Here is a 26,213-nt window from a genome sequence, read left to right on the forward strand (position 1 = left end):
TCCTGTCCTTCCTGGTTTTTAGTATCTCTGTTGTGTTAAGAATGAAGTGGCCCCATGAGGCTGAGCAACAGCCACCAGTCATTATTCAAATGTAACTTAATTACAGAGTTATCTGTGTTCTCTAAATTACCATTGGTTTAACAGCTAAATTGCAGTACCAGCTGTATCCTTGGTATTCCAGGCACACTAGCTTGCAAACCTGTGACAAGGTCAGAGTGTTTTAGCCTCTCCTGTTTTGACTGGGAAAATCTAGCAGACTTTAAGGGTGGCGCTGGCACTATATTTCTGTTTTGTATTGCATACATTTAAAAATACAGGCAGCCCCTCTTGTAGTGAACTGTCAAAGCTAATATAGAGATTGAATGATATAAAAAATATAAGGGCTAAAAATAAAGGATAAAATTCAGTCTTTATAAAAGTTTATGTAAAACTGAAGTAGTAGGCAGGTGGGAGGGTTTGTTGGAGTTTTTTAGAGAGAAAGAGATTTTTTCATCTGTTCTCATCCAAAGTAGTTGTCTTTGCTTTCAGGGTTTATTTAAAATAGTGGAATGAATCCTTTTGCAGCAGGGACACTGCATAGTGCTGTCAGTGCCATCCCTTTCTTGCTATCTCTGTCTTGTGGAAGTGAGGCTTAGGCTGGAGTAGGAGATGAGAAGAGGTTGTATTTTAAATATAACTAATGTCTCAGTTGTCTGGGTGCATTTTTCTGGTATTTTTATGTTGAAGAAAAATACTATGATGTGGAAAACAAAGCTGAAATGCTCTGGAAGCAATGGAGTCAGCTTTCAGGTACAATTTTAATTCAGGAAGCTTGAAACCTGTGTGATCCTTTCTTGTTAGTACACACTTTTTCTGCTTATTGGTCTCCTCGTCAGTGGAAACTAAAGACAAGGAATGTATATGTTTTGCATGAAAAAGAATGCAGTAATGGTTTGATGAATAGACACTTTTGCAAAAAAACTCTTCTGTCTCATTGAAACTGTAGATTACTAGCTGTTACATGACACTGAACAGGTTTCCTTTTAGTATTATCACACATTGACTTAAATGTGGTAGGACATTAGAAAAGATTGAATTATTTTAATTTTACTTTTTCACAGGGTTCTGAAGCCATTGTGTTGTATTTTGAGATAAATGATCCTGTTTATCTTGTCTGCATAAATACCTATATGAATAATGCAAGAAGCTGCTAAAAGTAAAAATTACAGACCTGTCCTTAAAGGACAGGATTAATATCTTGCAAGAGTTTATATGGAACTAAGTGGTGTCTTTATTCTCCAATACAAAAATGTGCTATTTATGGGCATTTGCAAAGCCACTATAGTGGAGTGTTGCCAGATCCATTAATAGTTTTCTACTAATGGCAGTCAAATGACTGAGTAGGGTAAAAGCAGGCAACAGGATGGTTTGTATGAGATATCCTTTTACATGGATGTTATAGCAAGGCTTGAATAAAAAACACTACAAAACAGTGTCATGGTAGTAAGAGCAGCCATGTCTTAGAGCAAGAAATGAAAAATACTACCCTTAATGTAAAAGTAGCGCAGATACTTAGCCAGAGACTGCAGAGGAAAAATAAGATTATGAAACTTGCCACTTCCCAAGGAAACATTAAATGGGCAGTTTCTCACAAACGCTCTGTTTTAGACTATCTAGATACTAACACAGACCTGCAGAAAGCCCATACAAAACTGCCCATCCTGCTGCCAGGAGCACCGAGGGCAAGCAACACCTGCAGCATGGCAACACAGCCAAAAGATGCCCACCAATTATTTCTTCTGGCCTATGTGAAGTGACAGAATTTCTGATCAGGTTTTAATGTGCTCCTTTGAAAAAGATTAGAATTTCTACACTGCTTTCACTCACAGGTCAGAACTGTACACTTTCATTTCAGCTTAACATAACTTTAAGAAGAAAGTACATATAGCACATTTTGGTAAGCATCTGCACACACAGAAATAGTGTGTATATCTAACTCAAATTCTATAGCAAAACCCCAAACCAGACTTGGATAGAAAGACTTTTATCCTGAGGCAAATATGCAAATATGGTGCTAGAATCTAAAGATGGAAAAGCAGTGATGAAGAGAAGTGAATTGATTCTTATTCCCTGAACTGGGTCTTATCTATATCAACATTTTTCTGTGCAGAAGAAATGCTCAAAAAAAGTGTTTTGAAAAGACATAGGATGTCCAGCTGGAAATGGTCTATTAACTGACCTAAATAAAGTCATGGTGTATGACACACCATTTTATGAAGCTGTTATTTGTTTTTCCCTCTTGGTATTCTGAGCATCATAAATCTCAATTTCTAAAACATCCACAGTATTTTCCTATTCCCACAGACCTGTGTTTATACACATGCTACAAACAAAACACAGGATCATAGGAGAAGTTTGCAGAGCTCATCATGGTATTTCCAACCCTTTTAGTGTTTATGTGCACCATTTTAAGAAACAGTAATGTGTTAGATAAGCAGAGATGCTGTTAAAGGTTTTCCTTGTTGATACAGTTCTTCATGCACGTCATATCACATGGTGCTGTTGCTGATGTGCTCCCAAAGGAATCCTAACCTGCTGCAGAAGCAGAGGGAGAATTGATTCCCCATTCTCCTTCCTGCACCATCCTCCCAGCTTGTATCCAGCACCTGCATGCAGGAGAAGGCTGGGCTGGGGAGCAAGGAGGAGTGCTGAGCTTAACCTAAAGAGAAGAGGTGGTGGTGGGAAGTAGAGCTTGAAGAGTTTTTTCCTAGTTGCTTCCACACCAGTGGTGTGTGTCATGGCATATTTTCCCAAAAAGCCTACATAGCTTCTCTTGTCCTTTGCCTACTGCCCCCAGCATGTGTAGGACAATGCTAGCATAGCTCCACTGGTTTAAGGAGATTGAGGAAGTAAAGGAAGAACCTGTAAAACTGAAAGCAAGTCTTTTTTTCATAGCTCTGCTGGTTGAAGAAATTGGTTAGCATCTCCCTACACATCAGGGAGCAAAAGCTGTAACAGGTATGGTACTGCCACAGTAAAGTCATCTAGTCTTGATGGAGTTCTGTGTATTATTTTGCTTTTTGACATAATGTACAGGCATATCCTAACAGCTCTTCTTCTGTTGAGGAAAGGGTTAGTTTTGGCTGCTTAGTTTTGGTACCCTGGCAGACAGGCTTTCTGAAAAGTAGACTGCTAGTCAGTTAGTGTCCTTTGCCATGAGCCTAAATCATATACTTTTGAATGGGCTTAAGCTTAGAAATTAACTTTAGGAACTGTCTATTAATTTTGTAAATTAAAAATGTAAAATTGAACGGATTGAAGTCCAGTACAGGACTGATACAAGAAAGCAGTCTTTAAACAGAAACATTCTCCAATCCAACACTAGGAAAGAAAGGAAAGTAAGAAGAAGGATTCATTTGCAATTGACCTGCAATAGCAAAGTCATTCACTTTCCAAATAGGATTAAACCTGTTTCATCAGCCATGACATGTGAAAAGATCATGGTTATAAATTCCATTTGCTGTAATGAATTGAAAGTGTCTGAGTTTGCAAGCAGCACTCACTGTTGATGGACAGCTACATTCGTGCAGTGTTTTAACACTAAAATTAGCTTCCACAAAGTACAGAAAAGGTGACAGCAGTGACAGATCAAAAAAATTTAAAAATTAGCTTTATTGTTAGATGGGAGCTGAATAAAGCTAGAAATAAATAGTATTTATGATCCTGTTATGTAGATAACTTGGTTCATGCTTGAGTGAGGGCGAACACGAATCTTGGAAAACAGCATTTCTTGGGTTTTTCAGCTATATTTCAACAAGAATAAATATTGTTATTGAAATGAGGAAAAATCAAACTTCTCTATGGTATTGCTTGTAAGATGTAAGACAGTGGGATTGTGTTGAAGCATTCTTCATTCAAATCGATTTCCATGTACATCAACATGACTCCAGTGCAGTCCATGAAACCATATTGGTGTATGTATTTTGGAAATGGAGATAAAAGCTACATGCTGTGGTTAGTTAATCACCTTAACTCAGTCTTGCATCAGGATCATGAGACACTTGTCCTTGATGCTTGTGGAGCTAAATGTTGTTTCCAAACCTATTTTCACCCAATTTTTTTGGTTTTGTATGCACAATTTTATGCACATTTTAAGTATGCCAAGAAAAAAAATTCTCAGATGGTGAAAGTGGGAATTATTTGTGAATAATTTAAGTCTTCTTTTTATTGATAAGTTATGCAGCTGAAAACTGTCCAAAATTAAAAAAAATAGCTTAAGCTGAATAGAGAAATGAAAATATAATGACTTCCTAAATTACCACAAGGTTAGCATATAATTAATTTGCTAATTTTAATTACAGCCCTACAAAATGTGCTGAAAAATGCTCAAAGGAGAGAAGCAGCCAGGTGCCAGCCATGATTAGCCAAGGTTACTGGCAATTACGAAGTCTCTATTAAATGTGTTACAGAAATTTGAGAAACCCCTTTCTAAAAACAGCACATTTATTGAACTTCAGCAGGGTATTCATCATGCTGTATCTTTCCATTGCTACAGACTTGCTGTCATTTGCCTTACTCTTTTCCAGCTAAACGTTTTATTGCAGCTGAAACTTGGACTGCTTTTTCTGTTTGTCACACACAGTTACACTTGTACTGGGTATTTATTTTGGTCATATAAACAAAAGAGATTGACCAGTGTTTGTGAAACGTTCTGAGCACCTTCAATTCCAGACAACTGCCAATATTGCAGCTGAATGCTGGAAACACAAATCCTGAAGAAAATACTATTTCTTTCCAAGGTGTCCTGGCATAGGCAGTTTTTAAAGCAGGAATATTGCTGAAACTGCCTTTTCGGTGGACAGCCTGTTCTGCAATGCTTTAAATGCACAGACAAATGTAATTTCTGAGTTAAAAAAGCAAACAAAAATCCAAAACACAAAAAACCCAACAAGGAACAAAAAATCTGCATGTTTGCTTTGCATTTTCAGCAAATCATGGTGTAAAAGAATGTCTTGTCTGTAACAGATTACATGATGTATTATTGTTATTTTTTATTGTTGTTCTGTGAGTCTGTTGTTTGGAACTGTAATAAACTGTAATAAACCTTGATCCATCTATTAAAGGAAATCTTAAAAAAAACTCCAAACCAATACGATTTAAAAAAAAAAACAAAGCTACAGTATTGGTGTCAAAGGAAATTAATTTCCTGGCTGGCTTGTGTTTTTCTCTGAGGCAGATATTGATGAGTGTGCAGAGGGGATCATTGAGTGTCACAACCATTCACGCTGTGTTAACCTCCCAGGGTGGTACCACTGTGAGTGCAGAAGCGGTTTCCATGACAATGGAAGCTATTCTCCTTCCGGGGAGTCCTGTGTTGGTAAGCAATGATCAGCAGAGCCTTTTTTTTCCGTCCTTGTGCATGGTGTTCCCAAGTGACTGGGGAGTTCCTGAGCAATGTCTCAGGCCAGAATGGGGTGCACCGAGGGTGTCTGTCTATCAACACCCCAAGCCATGCAGGGTGCTGGCCCGGGTCCTGAGGGGTTCCCACAGGAGGGGCATCCAAAGCGTGACCCACTGCACTGCTCCCTTTATGAGAGCAAGTGGCTGTGAAACCTTGCTCTGATAAGGGTTGAAGTGAAAGTGGGCTTGCTGGGGAGCATAACTGCCCACAAAAGGGGAAGAGGTGGTTTTCCAATTCAAGGTTTCAGCAGAGTGATAGAGCAACATATCTGTGGTATGTCTGTGTTGCTTTGGTTTGCTTTTTCAGCATCTGTTTTCCATTTTTCAGCATCTTCATCATTAATTTTTTAGTATTATGCAAATAACATCAAATTCTCTATGCACCATATTTGCAGAATAAGGTCCCAAGAGCATAAGCAGGGAGGGATTTTTAATGAGTGAAAAGGAGTTTGTCAGTTGTTTCTGTGGGAGGACAAAGGATGAGGCTCCATGAGGAGTTTATGCTGGCTCCTGCAGTCTGTGTGCCCTCACTGACTGTAGGGCTCTGGGTGCCACTACAGCAAGTAAGCAGCAATAAAACCATGGTGAAGATGGTAATTCTGCCTTTCCCCTGCCTTACAGTTTTTCTATCTTTTCAGTTATTTGCCTTATACATAATTTCTATGTGTTATTTTATCAGGTGAGTTTAAAACTCTTTAGAAGGGATCCAGTTTTAACTTCTGTGAGGTACAGATCAACTTGCTCCTAGTATTATTACGTCCTTTCTCTGGCATGTCAGTTACTTTGTCTCTAGTCAGTTATATGAGTTTTCTATAAAAGCTCTTCTCCTCCTTTTGTGCTTTTTTTTTTTTTATGCTGTAAATTTCATTTATCATGTCCATAACTTCAAAGGCTGTTTTCTATTATTTAAAAATGATAATTAAAATAAAAATTTGTAACAAAAATATATAAATTTACTTAGAAAAAACATTAACATCTTTTATGAATTCTGGCTATTAGAAGACCTTGTGATAAGGTAGGGTCATAATTTAAAAATGCAGAGGAATGGTAATGATTTTTAAAGCAATATTTTGTAGATTGTCCAGCTAACTTAGCTTTTTACACATTGTCCTAAGCTGATGGGGAGCTCAATAAAATCAAAGTAGTGAACTTCTTCAGAGCGTGTCTGTGTAAAAAATGGCAAATTTTACAACATTTCATGATTCCATAGATAAAATAGATGAAAGTCATCTATTTCTAAATGAATTCTCAAATGTTAAGAGTCCTCCTCCGGTTTATTTGAATGTTGTAAAATGAGTGATGAATGGAGCAATGTTGAAAATACCTTCTTTGTGAGAAGTCAAAGCAACATGACATAACCTTCACAAAGCCCTGAGGCAACTGGGGATAAGAGGCATTTTTACCATTTCTGCTGCTTACTTGTACCACTCACATGGGGAGCCCCATCCCTCCTACCTCCTGTAGCTGATTTGGGAAGCAGAAGATCAAGAACCAAGCTGATGTCAGGAGAAGATAGACACGTAGGCAAGACTCTGCATGACCCCCCAGGTAGGCTCAGCTCTGGGAAGGTCGGTATTGCTTGCACTGAATCACTGTTGAAGGGTTGGGCTCTGCAAAAAGAAGCCCCAAATATTCTGTATTCTGATGGAGACTGGAGGAATAAGATTTCATGAAAACATACTGCCCTCATTTTGACCTGCACAGCATGGTGGAAGTCTGTGAGGTTAGGTGCTCCTCTTGCCATATGCAAGTTGTAAACAGAATGTGAAATTAGTGGGGTTATTTTAATGAAATAGCTTCTCTGAACCCTCTGCTGCAGGGTACCAGTGAGGAAGAGAAATAAACCAGTTTGCTTCACCAGTATAATGCAATAAAATAATTAAAAATTTGATTGGAGGATTCTGCTAACCCATATTTCAAACTATGATGTTTATTTCAAAATGCAACCAAGAACTGGGTAAAACAAAAGAGAGAGAACACTGCACCTTCTAGCTAATATGTCACATTACAGAAGTTGTTTGCATGGTGGAACATTTAAGAGTCAGAACCAGTTGTTTTTTACTCTGTTTCAGATCAAAGAGGGTTCATGTGCTTAGCAACAGTATTTTTTCCTGGTGTTTTGTATACTGAATTTGTGTACATGAGTTTGATATGAGCCATAGTCTTTCAGTGTGTTTTGAAACATTTCTTCTTCCTCCCTGAAGGACAAACTTGGAGAACAATAAACAGACTAAAAACATGCATACAATAAGATTAAACCCTTTCCTACAAAATAATAACAATAAATATTGCTAATAATAATATAGAAAAGAAGATCACAAGACAGTGGGAGGGAGTACTCATCTCTGACAGATTGTCCAAAGCCCAGGCAGCCAGTTGCTTTTGTTGGATACATTTATGTACACATTGGTTAACCCCTTTTCCCTCCATTTTTATGTAGGTGTTATGGAACTGAGTCATTGCTTGCACTATCTCTGCAGTGCTTGCAAAACATTAAGAAAAATAGCGTCTATTTGGGAAGTGTGATACCTCACTGCTTCTAAAAGCTAAATTCTCATTGACAAAGAGAAAACAGTGAAATTTGTCACCTGCTGAGGGACAATTATGTAAATCAGCAGATGTGGCAAGGAAGGTCATAATATTGCACCAGACCTTGGATAATAAGGATGTGTGGCCTAGCCAGGTCCCTTCAAGATTGGGAAAATTCTTTTATTGCTCAAAATATCAACCAATGACCACTTTTATCAGGGATGTTAGCTTCATATAGTGATGGTGAGTGGGCTCAAATTAAAACAATGTAATTTGATTTCCCACAGTAGTGTTTTTATGAGCCCCCGGTCTTTCACAATGTGTTAAGAATACTGCTTGCGGACCAAAGACAATTGCTGTACAAAGTTGCTTCCAAAGTTTGCCTGGTAATTAAAACCTGTAGGCTACAGCTGCTGTGTTGTTTGGTTGGGGTTTTTTTAAAATTTTGTAATAGGAGCTTTGCTGCAATCTGAGGTAAAGAAACAATAAAACTTCATAGAGAACGATGAGCTGTCATGTGATACAGTATTTGTGACTATCTACTGATAAAAAAAAAAAACAAAAACCCAAAACAAATTATACTTTTCAATCTCCATCTCTAAGTGAGATGCTTCCAGTCTGTAAAGCACTGTTTCACTGGAGTGCAGATTCACTGATTCTATTTTTTTCATAAGGATTTGTGTTTCTTGGTCCCTACACTGGGACTTGCATGCACAGAAGGAGCAACCACCAAGGCAACAGTGCCTGTCAGGTTTTGTTTATTTTTTTTTCTTTAAGAACCGCTACAAATTTTGTAGGGAATCTTAACATGGATCCTCCTCCCACCAAATTCCCACAGGATTCACCATTTATTTCAGCCTGAAAGGTAGTGTAGCTAGACCTCACTGCAGGATTAGAGTTGCTGGTTTGGGGAAATGAGACCTGGGAAAAGGTAGGACTCAAGAGCTCATGAAAGAAAACTCCACAGGTATTAGTCCCACACAAAAGCTGGGTGCAGCAGTGCTTGCAGGTCAAATCTGAATGGATTTTAAATCTGTTCCTGAAGCTTTCATGTATTCCATGGTATGCTGCAGTGGTGTCCCTTACCTAGATTAGAAAGTAAAAGCAAAGGGGGCTAGATTTTCTTTATTTTTCCCCTTTTCTGTGTTACACAAAAAGGAAAAGACCTATCCTTCGAAAATCTTCCCATATGCCTGAGAATTGCTTTCCTATCTGTTGGTAGGGAAATGCTATGTAGGCAGAAAGATTTGCATGAGGTACAGAGTATCCAAGACCAACTAGAACCTGCTATTTTACAGCTTTCTTCTGTTCTGCTTATAGAATTTCTTAAAGCTCACAGTATCAGAGTTGGTGTCAGTGGATTTTATCCTGTAAAATAAAGGTTATCTTACTTACTTTCCATCTTGTAAATTCTAATTTTTGTGTTCTGACAGAAAAGTGTGTTACATATCTTCAAGATCATTTTGTTTAGTCATTTCTATATTTTTAGAAAGTTTAAGTAAATTCTTTCTTCAGAATCTAATTTGTTATGCACTGTTCTTTAATAGACCATTATGTCTCTATAGAATAAAAGTACTATCATAACATATTTTCTAGCTAAAAATTAATCTATTTGGTGATATTTTTTCAAGGACAACTCCAAATAACTTTCTAAATCAAAGAAGGCAAAAAAATCATTAAGTGACAAGTTGTTTGTGAAAAATGATTCGTCAAAACAGTGTTTAGTTAACTTGTACATACATTGCTTTGGGAGCCCAGCTTACATTTTTCATGTAAACAATATACTGTAATGGTTTAATGTACCATAACAGTTAAAATTAGCACATTAGTGGGGTTCTTTCTTCTGCAACAGCTTATCATGATGATACAGAGCACTACACTGCATGGCTTGCTTGCACACATTTATTAAGGTGCTATGGAAAAGTCTTAGAATTAAAACCTGGATAGGCTTGAAAACTAAGAAATGAAGTAGCTAGGAATTGATTTAAAATTTCTGTGAAACCAAGTTAATGAACTTGTGTTGATATGTACAGTCATGCTTGTCTTCTACCTGATTCAAATGCAGTGGCTGTGGGACCTCTCATAATATCTGAGGCAAATTAGTTTTCATTACAGCCAAAAAGGATGGAAAAGGAAATTGCATCTCAAGGGATTATTTGCTTCCATTTTGATTCTGTTTTCTTGTCTGCCCACATTACTGAGCTATCCATGTACTTTGAGAGTATATTGGAAATGAGCACCTCGGGTGGTTTTGTTTTCTTTTTTTTTTTCACCCACAAAATGTGACTGATTGCTAAAATGCATATGGTCAGGTACTTGTGGCTGTGCATTTGTTTATAGAAGCACTGACTGGAGAGTTTGGAGAGTGAAGATCTTGATCAGTTGTGCGAGGGTCTTGGCAGCAATCCCTTTGCTGCTGCTGTGCCTGTTGGTAGAAAATTGCATAAAGCTTTGCACTACAAACAAATTTATGTTCAATATGGGTGTTTCCATTATATCCTCACTTCTCCTTGAAAAGGAACTGTCTGGAGAGGGGAAGGAAAGCTCTGCCACTTTTATTGGGGTTAATTAGTAGTTTTTGCCACAGAGAATCTCAGTATAATGAATAAAATTGCAAAATCCTATTTCAAGTGTGAAAATCAGATTATTTCCATAGATTGACAGGATACATGAAAGAATTAATCCCTCCAAACATAAAGACAGATGTTTTGTTCTTGTCCTTTATATATAGGGAAAGAATAAGGAGTCCTTGCTATTTCCAGTGTTCTTCAAAGTTGCTTGATTTATAAATTAATATTTTATCTCCTTCCTACTTTGTGTTGGTATAATTGGAAATGAGATTTGTGTGCAGTTTTGCCTTGCCCATCTTTAAATGTTCCAGTTTTGGGCCTGCATCTTCTGAGAACAGTTGTGGGAAAGCAAATGAAACCTGATGGGATGTGGAGAATTTCAGCTAAGCAAGGATTTGAATGCTACAAAAATAAACTAAATACAAAAGTCTTGTCATAGTTTTCACATTCATTAATTATTGTTTTGGACAACTGAACTAGGCTAACTTTTCAACACCTAAGTTGACACATTGATTCCAGTTGTTAAAGAGAAATTTCACACTAAATACAAGTACTTTCTTTCATGCTTTGCATGGCCATCTACATGCTGATCTCACACTGATATGGCCATTTGATCTTCATTAAAATGGAATACTTTCTGCACCTAACTGAGCACTAACAATGTGGGAGCATTTGGCTGGGGTCTTCTTCCTTCTCCATGCTCTCAATCTGGTTTAAGGCTGAAGGAGTAACAGGTACAAAAACATATTATGCTTTAAACTTTTTTCCCTCAAGTTACTAGGAACATTTTCTATTTGTTCGGGCTTTAGAAAATGCAATCAACGATGACAAAAAAGCTGCCAAAGGGATATTCTCAAAAAGCAAGTTCTGTTAAAAGTTCCACTGAAAATGAGTGCAGTGTCCAAAACTTTTATATCTGATTAATGACTAAAGCTTTTAAATAATAAATGCCATAAAAGAATAATAAACTATTATTTGCATTAAGAACCAAAAAGCTGCATAGCAATTAGGAAATTATGTTCATGCTTTGCTCGATTCTTCATCAAGAATCACCCATTTACCAGTTTGGGCCGCTCTTAATGGGGACATCCTTTTTATGTGTGCTCAATGGAGAACAGCAGCAAAGGTACACAAATAGGGGGTTCTTCCCTTCTGCATACACATAAGAGATTTAAGTTGGCTTTGTGTGAACAGGTCTTTACTACTGAAAACATGAATAATGTTAGTTTCTGTAATTGCTAACATCTGGCTTTCCATAAATCTGTTAAATTACATGGAAACAGAATTAGATTTCACTGTCATAAGTAAAGCAATTAAATGCAACTCTGTAGGCAATATGACTTTATATTCATCTGTGAAATCCTTTTAGTTTTGAACTGTGAAAACTACTCTTCTAATCTGCACTGTTATTCTACTACATCCTATACAGATTATAGTCAAGGAGATCTTAATGTGGTACGGAACACAATATTGATGATGCATGTTGAAACCACCAAAGGCAAAGTGAATACTTCATTTATACCTTTGTTTTCAACAAAAAAATACAAGTCAAAATATATTGAAAGGAAAATGAGATATCTTTGAGAATGTTTTAAGTTTTACAGTAGCTGTTTGAATATAATTCATTTAATACCAGTTCATTCATAGTTCTCTTTATGTCAGTCTTCATGCTTTTTACTTCCTGCAGTACTCCGGCACTTGTTAAACAATGAACTACAAGTTTTAATTTCTCTTAGTGCTGCATCTTTTTCACCACCAGTAGTGAATATTTCAAGTACTCAGTTCTGGCTAAGTTGTGCACTAGAGCAACAATGTTCTTTTCTGGCAATTAAGACTTTCAGGACAGCAAAATGCACCATTTTTAGGCAAGTCTGAGTGATGAGCAATTGAATCATGCTGTCAGGCCACTGGGAGCCATTCTTGCAAAGGACTGGCCCACATGTTAGCCCAGGAATGAAGCCCTGTGAAGGCAGTGAAATTGTCTCCAGCTTCCCTTTGGATCTATAAGCACAACAAGGAACAGTCATTTTCTGTCAGCCCAAAGCTTTGACTTGGTTGTGCAGACTGATTTTCACATTTAATCAAATCCAAGGGCATGACCACATTTCCAGTTGTTTCTGGAGTATTTGTGAATTGAAATCAGGATATTTCAATACTACTACCCAGGCCAGAGTGAATTTAGTGATATGATTGTTGTAATGAGTTTCCTTCATCAGAATGAGAGAATTCTTAGTCTTTTTAAGACAGGACCTTTTGAGGTGATGAATCATGAACCTGTGGCACTTGTCCTAAAAGTAAGGCCACATAACATCCTACCTAAATTAGACTTTAGGTAACTTTTGTTTGTAAGTTCTTTTGACTTTGTAGAGAGAAGTTAGAAGTACTGTTGGGTAATACTGAACAGTTAAAATTTCACCCTAGCAACAAGGTAATTTCAAATTATAAGTATGGTGGTTCTTCCTTGTAATTTCTGAATTTATCTAATGCTATTCTGGAACTATCATGACAGAAACCATCACATACTTCTAAAGGATTTTATTTTTCACCCTTCCTTCCACTGTTGATTACGGTTTTCATTGTTTGTGTTGGAGCAAAAGAGACCCACCAGTTTACTGGTATTTCATCTGGACAATTTGTCAATATATTGTTTAAGAAAAGTCCAAAGTTATTGTCTTAAAGAAACACCAATTTTCAACAATGTGCTTAAAAATCTAATAGCTTTCATTGCAAGAAAAAGAACACTGCATGAACTCCCTTGATAAATTCATATTGCATAATTATATTTTACCCTTCAAGAGCAAATTTATTGGTATACTGTAATTCACTTTTCTCTGGTGTATAATGATTTTCTCTTGTCACCTAATCTTTGTGTCATTGCTAAATCATACTGTATATCTTTAAGACATTTTTTTTTGTCTGTAAGGTGCCTCTGAGTTTTTTGTTTTGTTTTTTTTTTTCTTTCCAATTCACTTAAACCTTCCAGCAGTGGGAAAAGGATGCAACTGACTGCTTTTAGTATGGGGAATGTTGCTTGTGCTAGGAAATTTTAAAGAATAATGCACTTCTATTTTGATGTAAAACCCAGAACAGAGACTGGTCTAGTTAACAGAAAGTCACTCTGCTTGCTAGTTCCCAGTCACTGGGAAATTAGTATGCACCTTTATCTGAAGGTTCAAATTTGTCACTGATACATGGTTCCACTAAGGTACCTCAGACTCAGCATTTACAATTCAGCCTGATGGAGATCATTTAAGAATTCTTTGTGGAATCAAACGAAATGCTGAAGAATAACCTAAAAACAATCAGTGCTTTAAGTTTACCAAGTAAATATGGAAGATATAAAAAAGAATGCACCCTCATCCACCAACAAGGCAGAATAAGCAATAATTTCTTAATTCAGAAATAAAACTTATCCTATGAAAAATGTGCCAAAAGCTTTTATAAATCTGCTGTTTTGCAGATATCGATGAATGTACCTTAAAGACCCACACCTGTTGGAATGATTCAGCCTGTGTGAACCTGGCAGGAGGGTTTGACTGCCTTTGTCCATCTGGGCCATCTTGCACTGGAGACTGTCCCCATGAAGGTGGCTTCAAGCGGAACGGGCAGGTGTGGACCCTGAGAGAGGACAGATGCTCCGTTTGTTCCTGCAAGGTGAGATCCAGCTGGCCTGGGGTTCAGGAGTCCCTTAATTCTCTGGGCTCATGTCAGAAACCCAATATTGCAGTGCTACTGTTGGCAGAAATATTAGCGTAAGCCCAAGGCAAAAGGTAAGCTGTGCTGTGGACACTGAAGCTGGGATGGGGATATTCTTCTGGGAAGGCATTTATTTTCTTGATTTGCACAACCACACCCTTAACTGAATAATGGCTAGCCCTGCTGAGCTTTTACAATGTCACCCTGTGGGCCAGAGCATTTCAGAGTGTGCCTTAAAGAGAGTCTTGCATTACCCTTTAACACTATGTGTAGGTTCCAGCATGCTTACTGGAAATGCTGAAAACTGATTTTAATTTCTCTTTCATGTGATTATGCAACTCTCAGCACTGTAGTCAACCCACTTCCTGTTGGTTGTGTTTCCCTTTGCCTGGAATACATTTGAATTAACTGGGTGAGAAGAAAGGTGGGAGCGTGAATCAAAGGTCAGAAGACCCAGCAGCAAGCACTTAATTTCTTCAAAGTGACGAAACTTTTTCCTTGGCTGTGTTGGCAAGTCTTCCACTTGCACAGTGCAGCTCTCTCTGCTTGTTTGGATAAGCCAGGTCTGGTACCAGTGGAGGTACATTAAAAAGCTAACATTTAGATCAGGGTAGAGGTTTTTTGTTGTTGGTTTGGTTTTTTTTTTCCCGTGGACATTACCTTTTTCTTTTTTTTTTTTTTTTTCATACAGTAACCAAGTTAGAAGAACATTTAGCTCTGCTTTCTTGATTTTTGCTCATTAACAGAGGAATGCTCTCTTTGAAATCAGAAGAATTTTAGAAACACCCTAATCTGAGAATTGTTTGGTCTTTTATGGTCACTTTGACCTGATTTGTTCGTAGTATGGTAAAGCTGTCCAAAGGCACAGTGGAGCACTATAGGCTCATACGTGAGTTCAGGTAAAATTAGGTTTTGGCCTCTGTGAGAAGCTGAAGTTGGAGCATGGGAATTGGCCTATCAGTCTCCATACCTCAATGCTTGGGAGCCAGCAAAGCAGAGGGGAACAAAGGGAAGGAGGTGTTTTGAAGTTGCAAGAAGCTGAAAGCCTCATCCTTTCTGTTTTGCAGTGGTGTAGCAGAAGGAAAGATTAAGACTTCAGAGTGAATACAGCCTAAAAAGTACACTGCTGGTTTGGGCTCAGTAGGGAATATGTTCTTGTGAGTTGGTATATTTTTTACTTCAAGTAGCCTCAAGCTCCCTAAAACTCCTCCTTTCAGAAACTGAAGTGTACAACTTTACTGAATATATATCAAGCTTTTATGGTAATCTTGGGGAGCTTGCAAGCTTATGAAAGCATTTCCAGTCAGTAAACTAAGCAGTTTAATATATGTGAAGACATCTGGTCTGCCTCTGCAGAATTATAACTATTAGTATTCACATCTTAGATTGCTTGCAATTTGTGTTATTTACCATTTCTCACTGCATGTATATCTTATGTTGAATGTTCTTACTAGTATATGAAAATACAGAAATTATTAACTGGTACATAGTTTAAACTGAGCCTGACACTGTTGTTATGGCTCTTACTATGTGTCTTCCTCACTTCACTTTTCCCTCTGTGAATTAACATTTGCATTTAACTTCATTCCAGTAGCTGCCTGTTTCAAGAGCAATTCTTTTCTACAGATTAAGGACAGGACAAGCTCCTTATATATCACATCATGGGCAGAATGTAAAGTCTTCACTCAGTGTTTAATGAAATACATTTTTATACATCCTGATAGCTTCCATTACACCAGACTATACAAACCTCTTCCTTTCATGCAGTTGCATGGAAAACTGCCCCTGCTTGATCTTATGCAGCCTGCTCAGTTTGCAGTGAGGAAAAGAGCAGAATATAACCAAACCATTCTTCATACTACTTACTCAAACTTTGCAATGATCCAACTTACTTGTTTTATCCAGGAAACAAATCAGCATTTCAGTTTTGTAATAAAATGGGCTTTTGTTTTGCTATAGCTAAACTGGCAAAGGACAGGTGGATATATTCTGTGTATTGGCTGAAACACATAGTTGCCATCTTTAAAATATTTTAACTTACAGTCTGATACAAAGGAAATTAAATACATTAACCTTACTTAATGAACTGCAAAGCTATTTGTGAAGGAGAATACTATGGAATAGAGGAAATTATATTGCTTCATTTATATAATGAAGCGAAGTGTCATTATTGAAGCAGAGGCTATTTCAGTGTTTCTCTGGACCCAGTGTCTTCAAACCATTCTTGTTCATCTAAATGTACATAAAGTTTACAAAATCATAAATTCTCAAAACTATAAATTAACATTGTTCCTTTAGTACATTTGACATGTCTTTTATAGGCAGCTTCCTGAACTACTGTGTATTTAATAGACCATCACATTTAAGGCTGGTAGAATTTGGAGTGGGAAGCTATTGTGCTCTCATGAAAAAAGCAAAGCCTGGCTGTACAGTCTGGGCAGGCTATGTCTGGGCTTTCAAGTCTGTGTCCTGGTTAAGGCAGCCCTCCCTTGCCTGTATTAAAAAGGCCTGGGACATACACAGCACTGAGCAGGGGGAGCTGCTAAGCTGATGTGTATTCCTGAGGGTGAGAACCATTTGCTGTTTGGTTTTTGCAGGGTCTGATTTCTTTCCAAACTGGCTTTGAGGCTGTGTGAAAACTTGGACCAGCCTTAACAGCTATTCTCTTCTGTGTCAGTGTCGTGGTTTGACATGGAAGTGAATTTTTTCAGGAAGTTGGGTCAAACCAATCAGTGGTCAAGTTTGGATATTGGCACCTAAAGTGGCCACTGAAGGTATGGATACGCCTCTGAGAACACAGCGGGTTAAAAGCAGGAACTCCCAAGAGCTCGCTCTCTTTGGTTCCGGTCAGGGTGCAGTGCAGACCTCCCCTGCCCAGCCATGGGGCTGGGTGGGGGAGGGGAAGCCATGCGGCCTGGTCGAGGTGAGCTGAGGGGTAGAAGGACTGGAACCGAGCCAGCTCCTGTGGACGGAAGGGTGGAGAGAAGCAGAGATGCCTTTGTCATTCCCCCCTCAGAGGGAAGAGACTGGGAGTCCGGACGGCACCTGTAACTTTGCCGGCGCAGAGGAGAAGGAGGGGGCAGAGCATTGGCCTTGGGAATCGGCTGCTGGGCAGAGATTTCAGCTGTCCGGGGAGTCTGAACTTTTAACCCTTTCCTGAGAAATGAAGGCTTTGTAAAATATTACCCCTCCTTGATTTGAAGCAGAAGAGAGACAGTCTGGGATCCGAGATGATGAAAGAGGAAATTGTTGAGTTGGAAGGAGATGATGGAGTGGCTTGTGGCTGGACTTTTCTTGTTAGCCATAGACTGAACCAAATTCTCCTGACAGAGGCTGCACTTAGGGAGGTGCGTTGGTGAGCCAAGAGACCTGTTTCAGTGATTACCAGCAGAGGAGTAGAGAGAACAGAGGAGAGTTGAAGAAGGTGGGGAGAGGCCCTCTGTCTTCGAGGAAGAAGAAGAGGAGAAGAAGACTTCTGTTTTTGGACCCTCGGCCCCAGGGGAAAATGGGGGGGGGACTGTAGTCCCAAGATGAGAAGCTTAACTGTTGTCTCTTTTGGTCCATGGCAAAGCATCCTTAAAGGAGCCCTGTGAGCAGTCTGTCCATGCACGGTGGTGAGAGCACTGTGACATGGAAAGGAGAGTGTCACCATGGCAGATTTTCTCCGGGCGGTTGCCATGTGTGACATGGAAACACAAGGGTGGCAATTGTGTTTCCTGGGGGTCTGTGGCACAGGAGAGACTCCTGTCTCCCTTGATATACTGAGTATTGATTATCTGAAGGGTGGCAACTTGATCAGGATCCTGGGTGGTGTCTCAATGTTGGGTTTGTTAGGATATTAGGTGGGAGGAGGAGGGTGTTTTGGAAGGTCTTCATCCAGGATTTAGTGTTTATAGTTTTTATACTAGTAGTAGTTTAATAAAGTTATTTTCTTTGTTATTAAGCTTGGGCCTGCTCTGCTCTGTTCCTGATCACATCTCACAGCAATTATTTAGAAAAGTGCATTTTCATGGAGGCGCTGGCATCGCGCCAGTGTCAAACCATGACAGTCAGTTTTTCCTTTGATAAGAACAATTTTATGGGCATACCTCTGATGCTTTTGAAGAATGTAGAAGTGATTCAGTGAGTAAGGTGGGAATGAAGAGGTAGTAATAAGATGCTATATGTTATTACTCACCTAAAGAAAATAAGATTTTATATCTATTTCTCAATTTTCTATGTATTTCTCAGGGCTACTGCTGAGCTGCAAAGATGCACATGAGATTGTGTAGCTTATGAGGCTTTGTGCCACTGCAGTATAGGGATAAAAATGTTTTTTGAAATGTACAGAGCTAATGAGGTTGTGCACAAAACACAGGTGCTTAGAGACTAAACAGAGTAGCAGTGTATTATGATTACCAAAAGTTCTCTAGCAAAATCATCAGGTTTTTTATAATGTTCTGAAATATGGACAGTAAAGGCAACATAGAACATGCTCAGGGAAATACAGAATTACCGGCAGTGTCACCAGCCAAAAGGAGAATTTTGAAAACTGATCTTGAAAGCTTAGAAACTGAATGCCACTTAAGCAGATGTGCTGTTGTTAGCCATTATTAATCAGCACAGAAGAGGAGAGAGAATGCCACGGTCAAGGTTCCCTGGATTCCTGTCACAGCCCTACATGCTTGGTGCTGGTCATCCTGACAGAATTGCTGGGCTAAGCTGGCTTTTGATGTGCAACTGGACCTGGCCAAACACATGACTAAGGAAATGGGCTAGTGCCATTCTTCCTTGTGATTTACTCAGACTGCTGAGGAAGGAGATAAAGATTGTTTATCCCTCCTCCCACAGCTAAAGTGGCAATCTAGCCACTAGTACAGAATACTTATCTTAGTTTGATACAACGCTGAACAAAGCTTGTAGACTGCCCTGCAGTTGCATATATAAAAGCTGTTCAGACCCTTGTTAACCTGGCATGTTTTCTACTTTCTCATAATTTTGTGTTGTATTCAGCTTTGCTTGTTAGGCATAAGAAATAATGATAATTATTTTTATAATAGCAAGGAATATTCTAATCCGTTCAAAACTATGATGAAATGTAGCAGTGATGCTGAACTGCATGGCATTGTGATTCCCTGATGCTGATTTTGTACATGTTGTATTGTGGACAAGACTGGCTTTGCTTTAAAATAGGAACCAAACCCTGGTTCCTCTACATCAGATCAAAAGCAGTCAGTCCCCATGCTACAAGGTGAGCAGCCTGGTCTAGTGGAAGGTGTCTCTGCCCATGGCAGGGGAGGTTAGAACAAGATGAGCTTTAGTGTCGCTTCTAACTCAAACCATTCCGTGATCCTTTCCTGTGCTTATGGCTGTTTTGTCTGCCTGCGCAAAAGACATCCTGGGCTGCATTCACTCTTATTAGAAATAAGTTTTTTTCAAGGATCAGAGGAAGTAAATTCCATTGCATTGAAAGGTGTTACTATATTTGGTGGCAATTAAATTTTCTTCCTTACATCAGATAATAGAACAAAGTTCCCACAAGGCTAGGAAAAACTCCAGTGAAATAAATGGAGTTGCTTTAGGAATTGTATAGTTGTGAGTCAAAGCAGAACATAGCTTTTTCCAGGCCCTCTGTAATACATGCACTGAATTATAATGAATGATAAGTTCTTTTATCTTTAAGCTAGTGTAATGTAGGTCCAGATGTGGGACAGATACTGAGGTCAGAATAAAGATCAATTAGTGCTACTGTGATTGTGCTATATTTTGCCCTGATTAAGATAAAGAGATCACCTTTATTCAACTTATTTTTCTCACAGTGGTACATTCAGTCAAAATAGTGCTAAATAAATATTATATGTATTAGAGTGGCAACTGCTTGAAGAGTTTTTGATGTAACCAATGAGATATGAAATTGCTTCACTGGATTTAACTGAGATACTGACTGCTTTTAAGTTCAGTTGGCTGGAGACAGGAAAATAGTGTTGTCAGATTCAGGCAGAATTGGATCCATGCACTGACAGAAACTGGGATAGTACTGGTATTTGTTATATTATGACAGGCAAGATCCACTCCTTATTGGCATGGAATACACTAAGAAATATATATTTCCTGATGAGCCAAAGATGTGCCTTTTGCTGTACACCCCCTGTGCCCTTACCTGGGTTGCTGTCTGGCAGTTTGTGGTTGATATCAGGGCAATGTGTGCTCACAGGATGGGAGGATTTTCTGCCGGAGAACAGCCTGTGACTGCAGGAACCCAAGTGCCGACCTCTTCTGCTGCCCGGAGTGCGACACTCGTGTCACCAGCCAGTGCCTCGACCAGACGGGGCACAAGCTCTACCGCAGTGGGGACAACTGGACCTACAGCTGCCAGCAGTGCCGTTGCCTGGTATGAGCAAAGCAGTTTGTATAGGAGTAAGAATAATAAGGATTATGACTTTTAGCAAAACAGACCTGGAGGCAGGCTCATGGCTCTTTCTTCACCCACTTTTCAGACAGGGGGTGATGATAAAGCACTTAGAGAGCCCCAGAGAACTGAAAGCTACACCATCAGTTTTCATTTTACTGCTGAATAAGCAGGTCTAATGAGAAAAATTGAAAGCTTGGCAAAAGCTTGGAAACCTCAACACTATATTAATTTTAGCATTAGTCTACTTTTGAGAACTTTTATAAGGTTGAATGACTTTTTCAAACCATTTACACATGTGATGGAGTTGGTGCGAGAAGTTTCAGTTTTTAGTTACGTCTGGTGGGCCTGTCTTGTCAAAGGGAATAATAAATTTATTTATTTATTTATTTATTTGAATTCTGCAAATATGGAAACATGGAGTGCCAGTGCCACTGTATAGATTAGAAAAAATTAACCAAGTAAGGATAAAGAAGACTGAAATTATTAGAAAAACATACAGAGTAACAATCACTTATTTTCTCTTTAGACACTCTAGATTATTCCCTCAAAGCTTTACGTTTTCCATAGATATGCTAATTAGTGCATCGATGAAGTTCATTAAAATTATCAGTTTTCCATTTACAGCTGTCTGTATAACACAGTCTTTATATATGTTACTAATCAAGAGGTGTCTGAGAATCAGGAAGGAAATTATATTCAAAGCTGAGTTACTGTCATGAGGTAATTATCCATAATGCACGGAGTAAGGATTGAGGTTGTGGCTTGCAGTTTCTTGCCTAATTTTATGATTGGGATAACATCCAAAGCTGTAAGACAGTGATGCCCTAAATCAGTGTTGTATGTAAGGTTCTGTGCAGTGTGTGATGTTGTCAGCACCTGAAGTGTTTACAGAGCAGTATAGAGCAAGTTATTGAAGACCTTTCCGAGTTAAATATAGACACACAGAGAAATACTGTGCAGAAGTGACCTAATGTTTTTGTCTTCTCTATGTCTCTATCTACTGAACTGTTTCAAGGTTTTTAAAATAAAAATAATGAGAAAATTAAAAATAAATAAATGATCAAATAAAATGAGTCAGTGGAACACAACTGGTATTGCTCTAACAATTCCTTTAGGAGCTGACAATAAAGTTGATATTGACAATTGCTGCTTAGATCGATGTTCAGTGCTTCTCCAATGTACTAACCTACATCTATCTGCAGTGTTAATTTTCTATTTAAATGCTTGCTGTGATCCTGCAGAGATCTTTATGTGAACAGGAGTAGAAAGAGAGCATGAGTCTGCAAGGCAATCACAGCAAAAATTACAGTTTGTAGAAAATATTAGTACCCAGTATTTAACCCTGCCTTCAAAAACCCCAAAGAACTCAAATTCTCCTCCTACAATGATGAGTGTTGTTGTTTAGTCAGGAATCAACCACATGATAATCTGCTACATTTAAGAAACTTCAGCTCAGTATTCAAACATGTTTTTGTGTGATCAACCAAAGTGAGGTCTGAACCATTCAGATTATTACAATTTTGTCGAAACAATGCTTTCTCATTCAAAAGGGTAAAAAGTTTCTTGTTGGTTCATAAATGGCAAGTACAATGACACTTGCTTCAATATTTATAGGAAGGAGAGGTGGACTGTTGGCCTCTTCAGTGCCCAGCCCTGAACTGCGAGTACACAGCCATCTCAGAAGGAGAGTGCTGCCCTCACTGTGTCAGTGACCCCTGTCTGGCTGACAGCATCACCTATGACATCAGGAAAACCTGTCCAGATGACTTTGGAATCACAAGGCTTAGTGGTGCTGTATGGACAATGGTGGGATCTCCTTGTACAACCTGCAAATGCAAGGTACGATGGGCCAGGTGGAATGGTCATGGAATGTACCTGATGAAATTGGGGTGCTTTTCTTCCCCTGGAAGCTCACATTAACATCTTGGGGAAGTAAATGAGACCTGAGAGCCAACAGAAAACCCATGTGTTTTCTGTCTGGCGGAGTATAAGCAAAACAATTCTCTCCTTGTTGAAAATGTTGAGCACAGATACATTACTATCCTAGCACAATTTTCAGACATTCCCTTGAAGTGCCCTTCAGGCATTCTCAGTATGAGTCAAGAGTAACATTTCAATAATTACCTAGTGTGGATGTTCATGAAAATGTGTATGACAGAGCTGGTAAGCTGAGCTAAAAACACTACTATAAAAGTTTCACCAGCAAGTACACAAGTTAAAAGGCACTGCAGCTCTGAGATAAAGGCACTCCCACAGTAATGATGGGAAGGGAATGTCACAGTTTCTGTTCCCTGATCTCATCAAGATGTATTTAATCCAATGGCTCTCATGCAGGAGTGCAGTCTATTTCCCTTGCTTTGTGTAGTGATGACCCCACTGTGCTAATATCAAAAGTATGAAAATGTTGTTTTGGGTTATATAAAATGTTCTTCTGTTCACTCTAGGAGAGAAAGCTATTGCCTCAGGGCTTAAAATTATTGAAGGTAGCATTTTTGCCATTCTTTTGAGTTTTTTTTTTCTGTAGATTTGTGACGGATTAAAACAAATAAAAGTAAAAAGAAGCTCATTTGGCTTTTAGTAGTTGCTGTACTTTTTTATTATATAAGATAGCTTTAAAAATGACTGTATGTTAGAAAAAGATACTTAACAATGGATTAAATTCCAAAGCTGTATGGTATTTATGTTGCCCTCATCCTCTCCATATCTGCCATGAACCAAGAACCTGACCTGTCTTCTAATTTCAGACAAACAGAAAACTTCCTTGTGTGGATCACATCGAAATTCTCTCCATTAACTTCCTGCATGAGAGAAAAATCATCTGTTTCCCATTGCTGTGCTGTATTTTATTATGGGAACCACATCCAGGTTTCAAGTTCCTGTGGTAGTTCAGGCCAATTCAGTACTATTTGGCAAAGTTGGCCTCCTCAAAGAGCCACTGTTGGGAGCAATGCCAACACCCTGGGTGCTAAGGGCAGGTGTTTTTAGGTGGTAGATGTGTCAGGGATGCATCTATGTCTGCATGCCACCAGCCCTTTGCTCCCTGTGACCTGTTCTGCTTGTTTGTCCGTGCAGAATGGGAATGTCTGCTGCTCGGTGGATTTAGAGTGTCTCAACAATAACTGACCTGGGCAGACTGGACTGTGCCAAGGGAGGAAAACTGCTGGAGTTAACACCTGAAGGAAGCTGTGTTTATTGGCATTTTATACAACAGACAATTACCAAAGTCTCCGAACGAGGAAGATGTTTGGGAGTTGCCTTTGGGAGCTGTCACTATGCTCATCCTTGCTAGCCTTGTCCGGGTGACTTCCAGTACAGCGCGTAGAAATCAATGGTTGCTACAAGTTTTCAGTGTTGTAAATTACACACCTTTCCTGTCAAGAAATTTGCAAATATGTTTAAATTATTTCATGGGTAAACTAATGCTGTATTTTTTGTTTTAATTTGTGTATTGACAACATTGATAGAATTCAGCTCTTCTTATTCTGAATCTAGATTTTAAAAATAAGACAGCCTGTTGTGATTTTGTCCCATGATATCACATACTTGGTTCCAAGGTCCCTGTTAGATGTATTTATGAACATATGTATGTATGTACAGTCAGATTGCATCATACTTATATTTCACAGCTGTCCAACATTTTAAAGTATTCAAAGGTATGGACAGAATGAAAGTAATCAAAATAAGTCTGTCTTAAACTATAAAATTGAATGCCATGACCTGAATGAAATGGCAGAATAAGCACTTTCTTCTTCAAACATGCAGAGCAGCAACAAGACTTCTATAGTGAGAAATGGAACTAAAAACCATCCCACTGCCAATTCAACACATATTCAAGAAGGAATCACCAGTCATTATCAGCATTGTGTTGAGTATAATTCCTCTGGATTATACAGTGCTAAAACAGTCAGAAACCCTTAAGATTATATAGTTTGAGTAGGTTAGAATTTGCTTGCATTTGTAACATCATTGATGAGTTCAGAATTTTTCCTCTTTTGTGTTTACGGTAATAATGATGTCTGTCATCCTCAGTTACTGCTGCCATAGTGACAAAGTGCAGAGGCACCTGTTCCAGCAACAGGAGACCTTAATGTATGGTAACTTCCATCACCAACAGCTCAGAAATAGATTTTATCTTTTCATATTTTATGACATTCAAAAATACTTAAATTTACTGTTTTGTTGAGGACCTAAGTTTAGACAGAAATTTAAATCAAGATTCTTAGCCCTATATGGAGGTTAGAGCTTAGATTCTCTTCAGCTAATGTCTGTTTTTTTTCAAGTGGCTAGAAAGTTTGTGGCATTAGAACAAGAATATATTTCTGTGGCGATGCATCTACAGCTTAAATATCACATTTTTAATGTGCTGTTGTGTTTTGTTCTGCTCATTTGTCTAGTGTTTTTTTTTTTCTTTTTGTTTATTTAATTAAACACACTGAATATATGGAAAAGATTGCAGAAATAACTATAGAGGCTAGAGGCTACAGTTTGGAAAATCTACATTTGTGAGTTTTTCATAGTTTCATTAAGAAAATGTGAAACTGATCAATAAGCAAGAAGTGTGACTATACAGTGAAAATATTTGTTGTTAAATGAAGTACTATTACATTTATAAGGGGACAGTGGCAAAGAATATAAAATTACTTTCAGTCATTCAGATAACTTTATTCCAGTTTTTAACCAGGTTTTGTTTTACTTAACAGCTTTGTGTGGTAAAGTTAAATTTATTTTCTTAAAAGGCCCCATCGTTTTCAGCTAATAATGTATTGACTCTATTTGCATTGCCCTGATGATTGTATAATAAGGGAAAGAGTTGTGTTTTATATGATACTCAAAGGATGTTCGTAAATCATAATATCAGCTCATTTTGTATATCACATTGTAAAACCCAATGGTAATTCAGTTGGATAAGACACCCTGTGGGCTGAGATATGAAGGAGAATGATTTAAAATTTGTGGGCATCTAAATAAACTCCTATGTACATATTGCTTTCCCTTAGTTTTATTAGCGGGATTCTAAAACACTGATCAATGTCCATTCCAGCTTCAGCTCATGATGTTGCACAAAAGGAGAAAAAGTGTTTGCCCAGAGGTGTAGCATCAGAGTGGTAAGAAATATGTCATTTATACTCAGGCAAAATCATATATTCCAGTCATATTGAATTTCTGAAACTCTGTAAATGGATTAAAGACAGTGCAGTCTTTGAAAATCATTCTTTTTCCTTTTACCTTGTAGTAGTGAAGCCCTTTCTCAGGATGCTTCTGGAAGCTCCAGATCTTGTTAGGATCATATTTAATAGGACCACAGAACTTCACACTTTTCCACTGCAGACCAATTTTCTTCCAGAGCTCAAATGCAAATTAATTCAGTAAAACCCTTTCAGAGCATTTTATACAGCATTACATGTTATTATCTCCAGAGTAATGCAGCTTGAATTGTTTACACAAAGTCAAAATATTGATACAGACCTGTTTATGTTGCATTTTAAGCAGTTGCCCTGACTGTGATGAACTTTCCTTCATGAAGTAATTTGATCACTAGTCACATCACATGTACCTTCAGAGTACTCAGAAGCCCCCACCCCAGCTCA

The 26,213-nt window shown here is 38.4% G+C and overlaps 1 protein-coding gene across 5 annotated transcripts in view; it reads left to right on the forward strand.

Annotated features, from left to right (window-relative positions):
• Positions 1 to 25,606, forward strand: part of NELL1 (neural EGFL like 1) — a 282,863-nt gene extending 257,257 nt beyond the window's left edge. For 2 of the 5 annotated variants that reach the window (XM_068194181.1, XM_068194179.1), the window contains 5 exons: positions 5,216 to 5,356; positions 13,999 to 14,192; positions 20,428 to 20,604; positions 22,240 to 22,464; positions 23,698 to 25,606. In XM_068194181.1, coding sequence (XP_068050282.1) covers positions 5,216 to 5,356; positions 13,999 to 14,192; positions 20,428 to 20,604; positions 22,240 to 22,464; positions 23,698 to 23,748 — 788 coding nt within the window. In that variant the 3' untranslated portion in view covers positions 23,749 to 25,606. The remainder of the gene's footprint in view (positions 1 to 5,215; positions 5,357 to 13,998; positions 14,193 to 20,427; positions 20,605 to 22,239; positions 22,465 to 23,697) is intronic. The other 3 variants (XM_068194182.1, XM_068194183.1, XM_068194180.1) reach the window with 2 other exon arrangements.
• Positions 25,607 to 26,213: the final 607 nt, after the last annotated feature.

The sequence above is a fragment of the Anomalospiza imberbis genome, chromosome 6 (assembly GCF_031753505.1).
Source record: "Anomalospiza imberbis isolate Cuckoo-Finch-1a 21T00152 chromosome 6, ASM3175350v1, whole genome shotgun sequence".
Taxonomy (NCBI): domain Eukaryota; kingdom Metazoa; phylum Chordata; class Aves; order Passeriformes; family Viduidae; genus Anomalospiza; species Anomalospiza imberbis.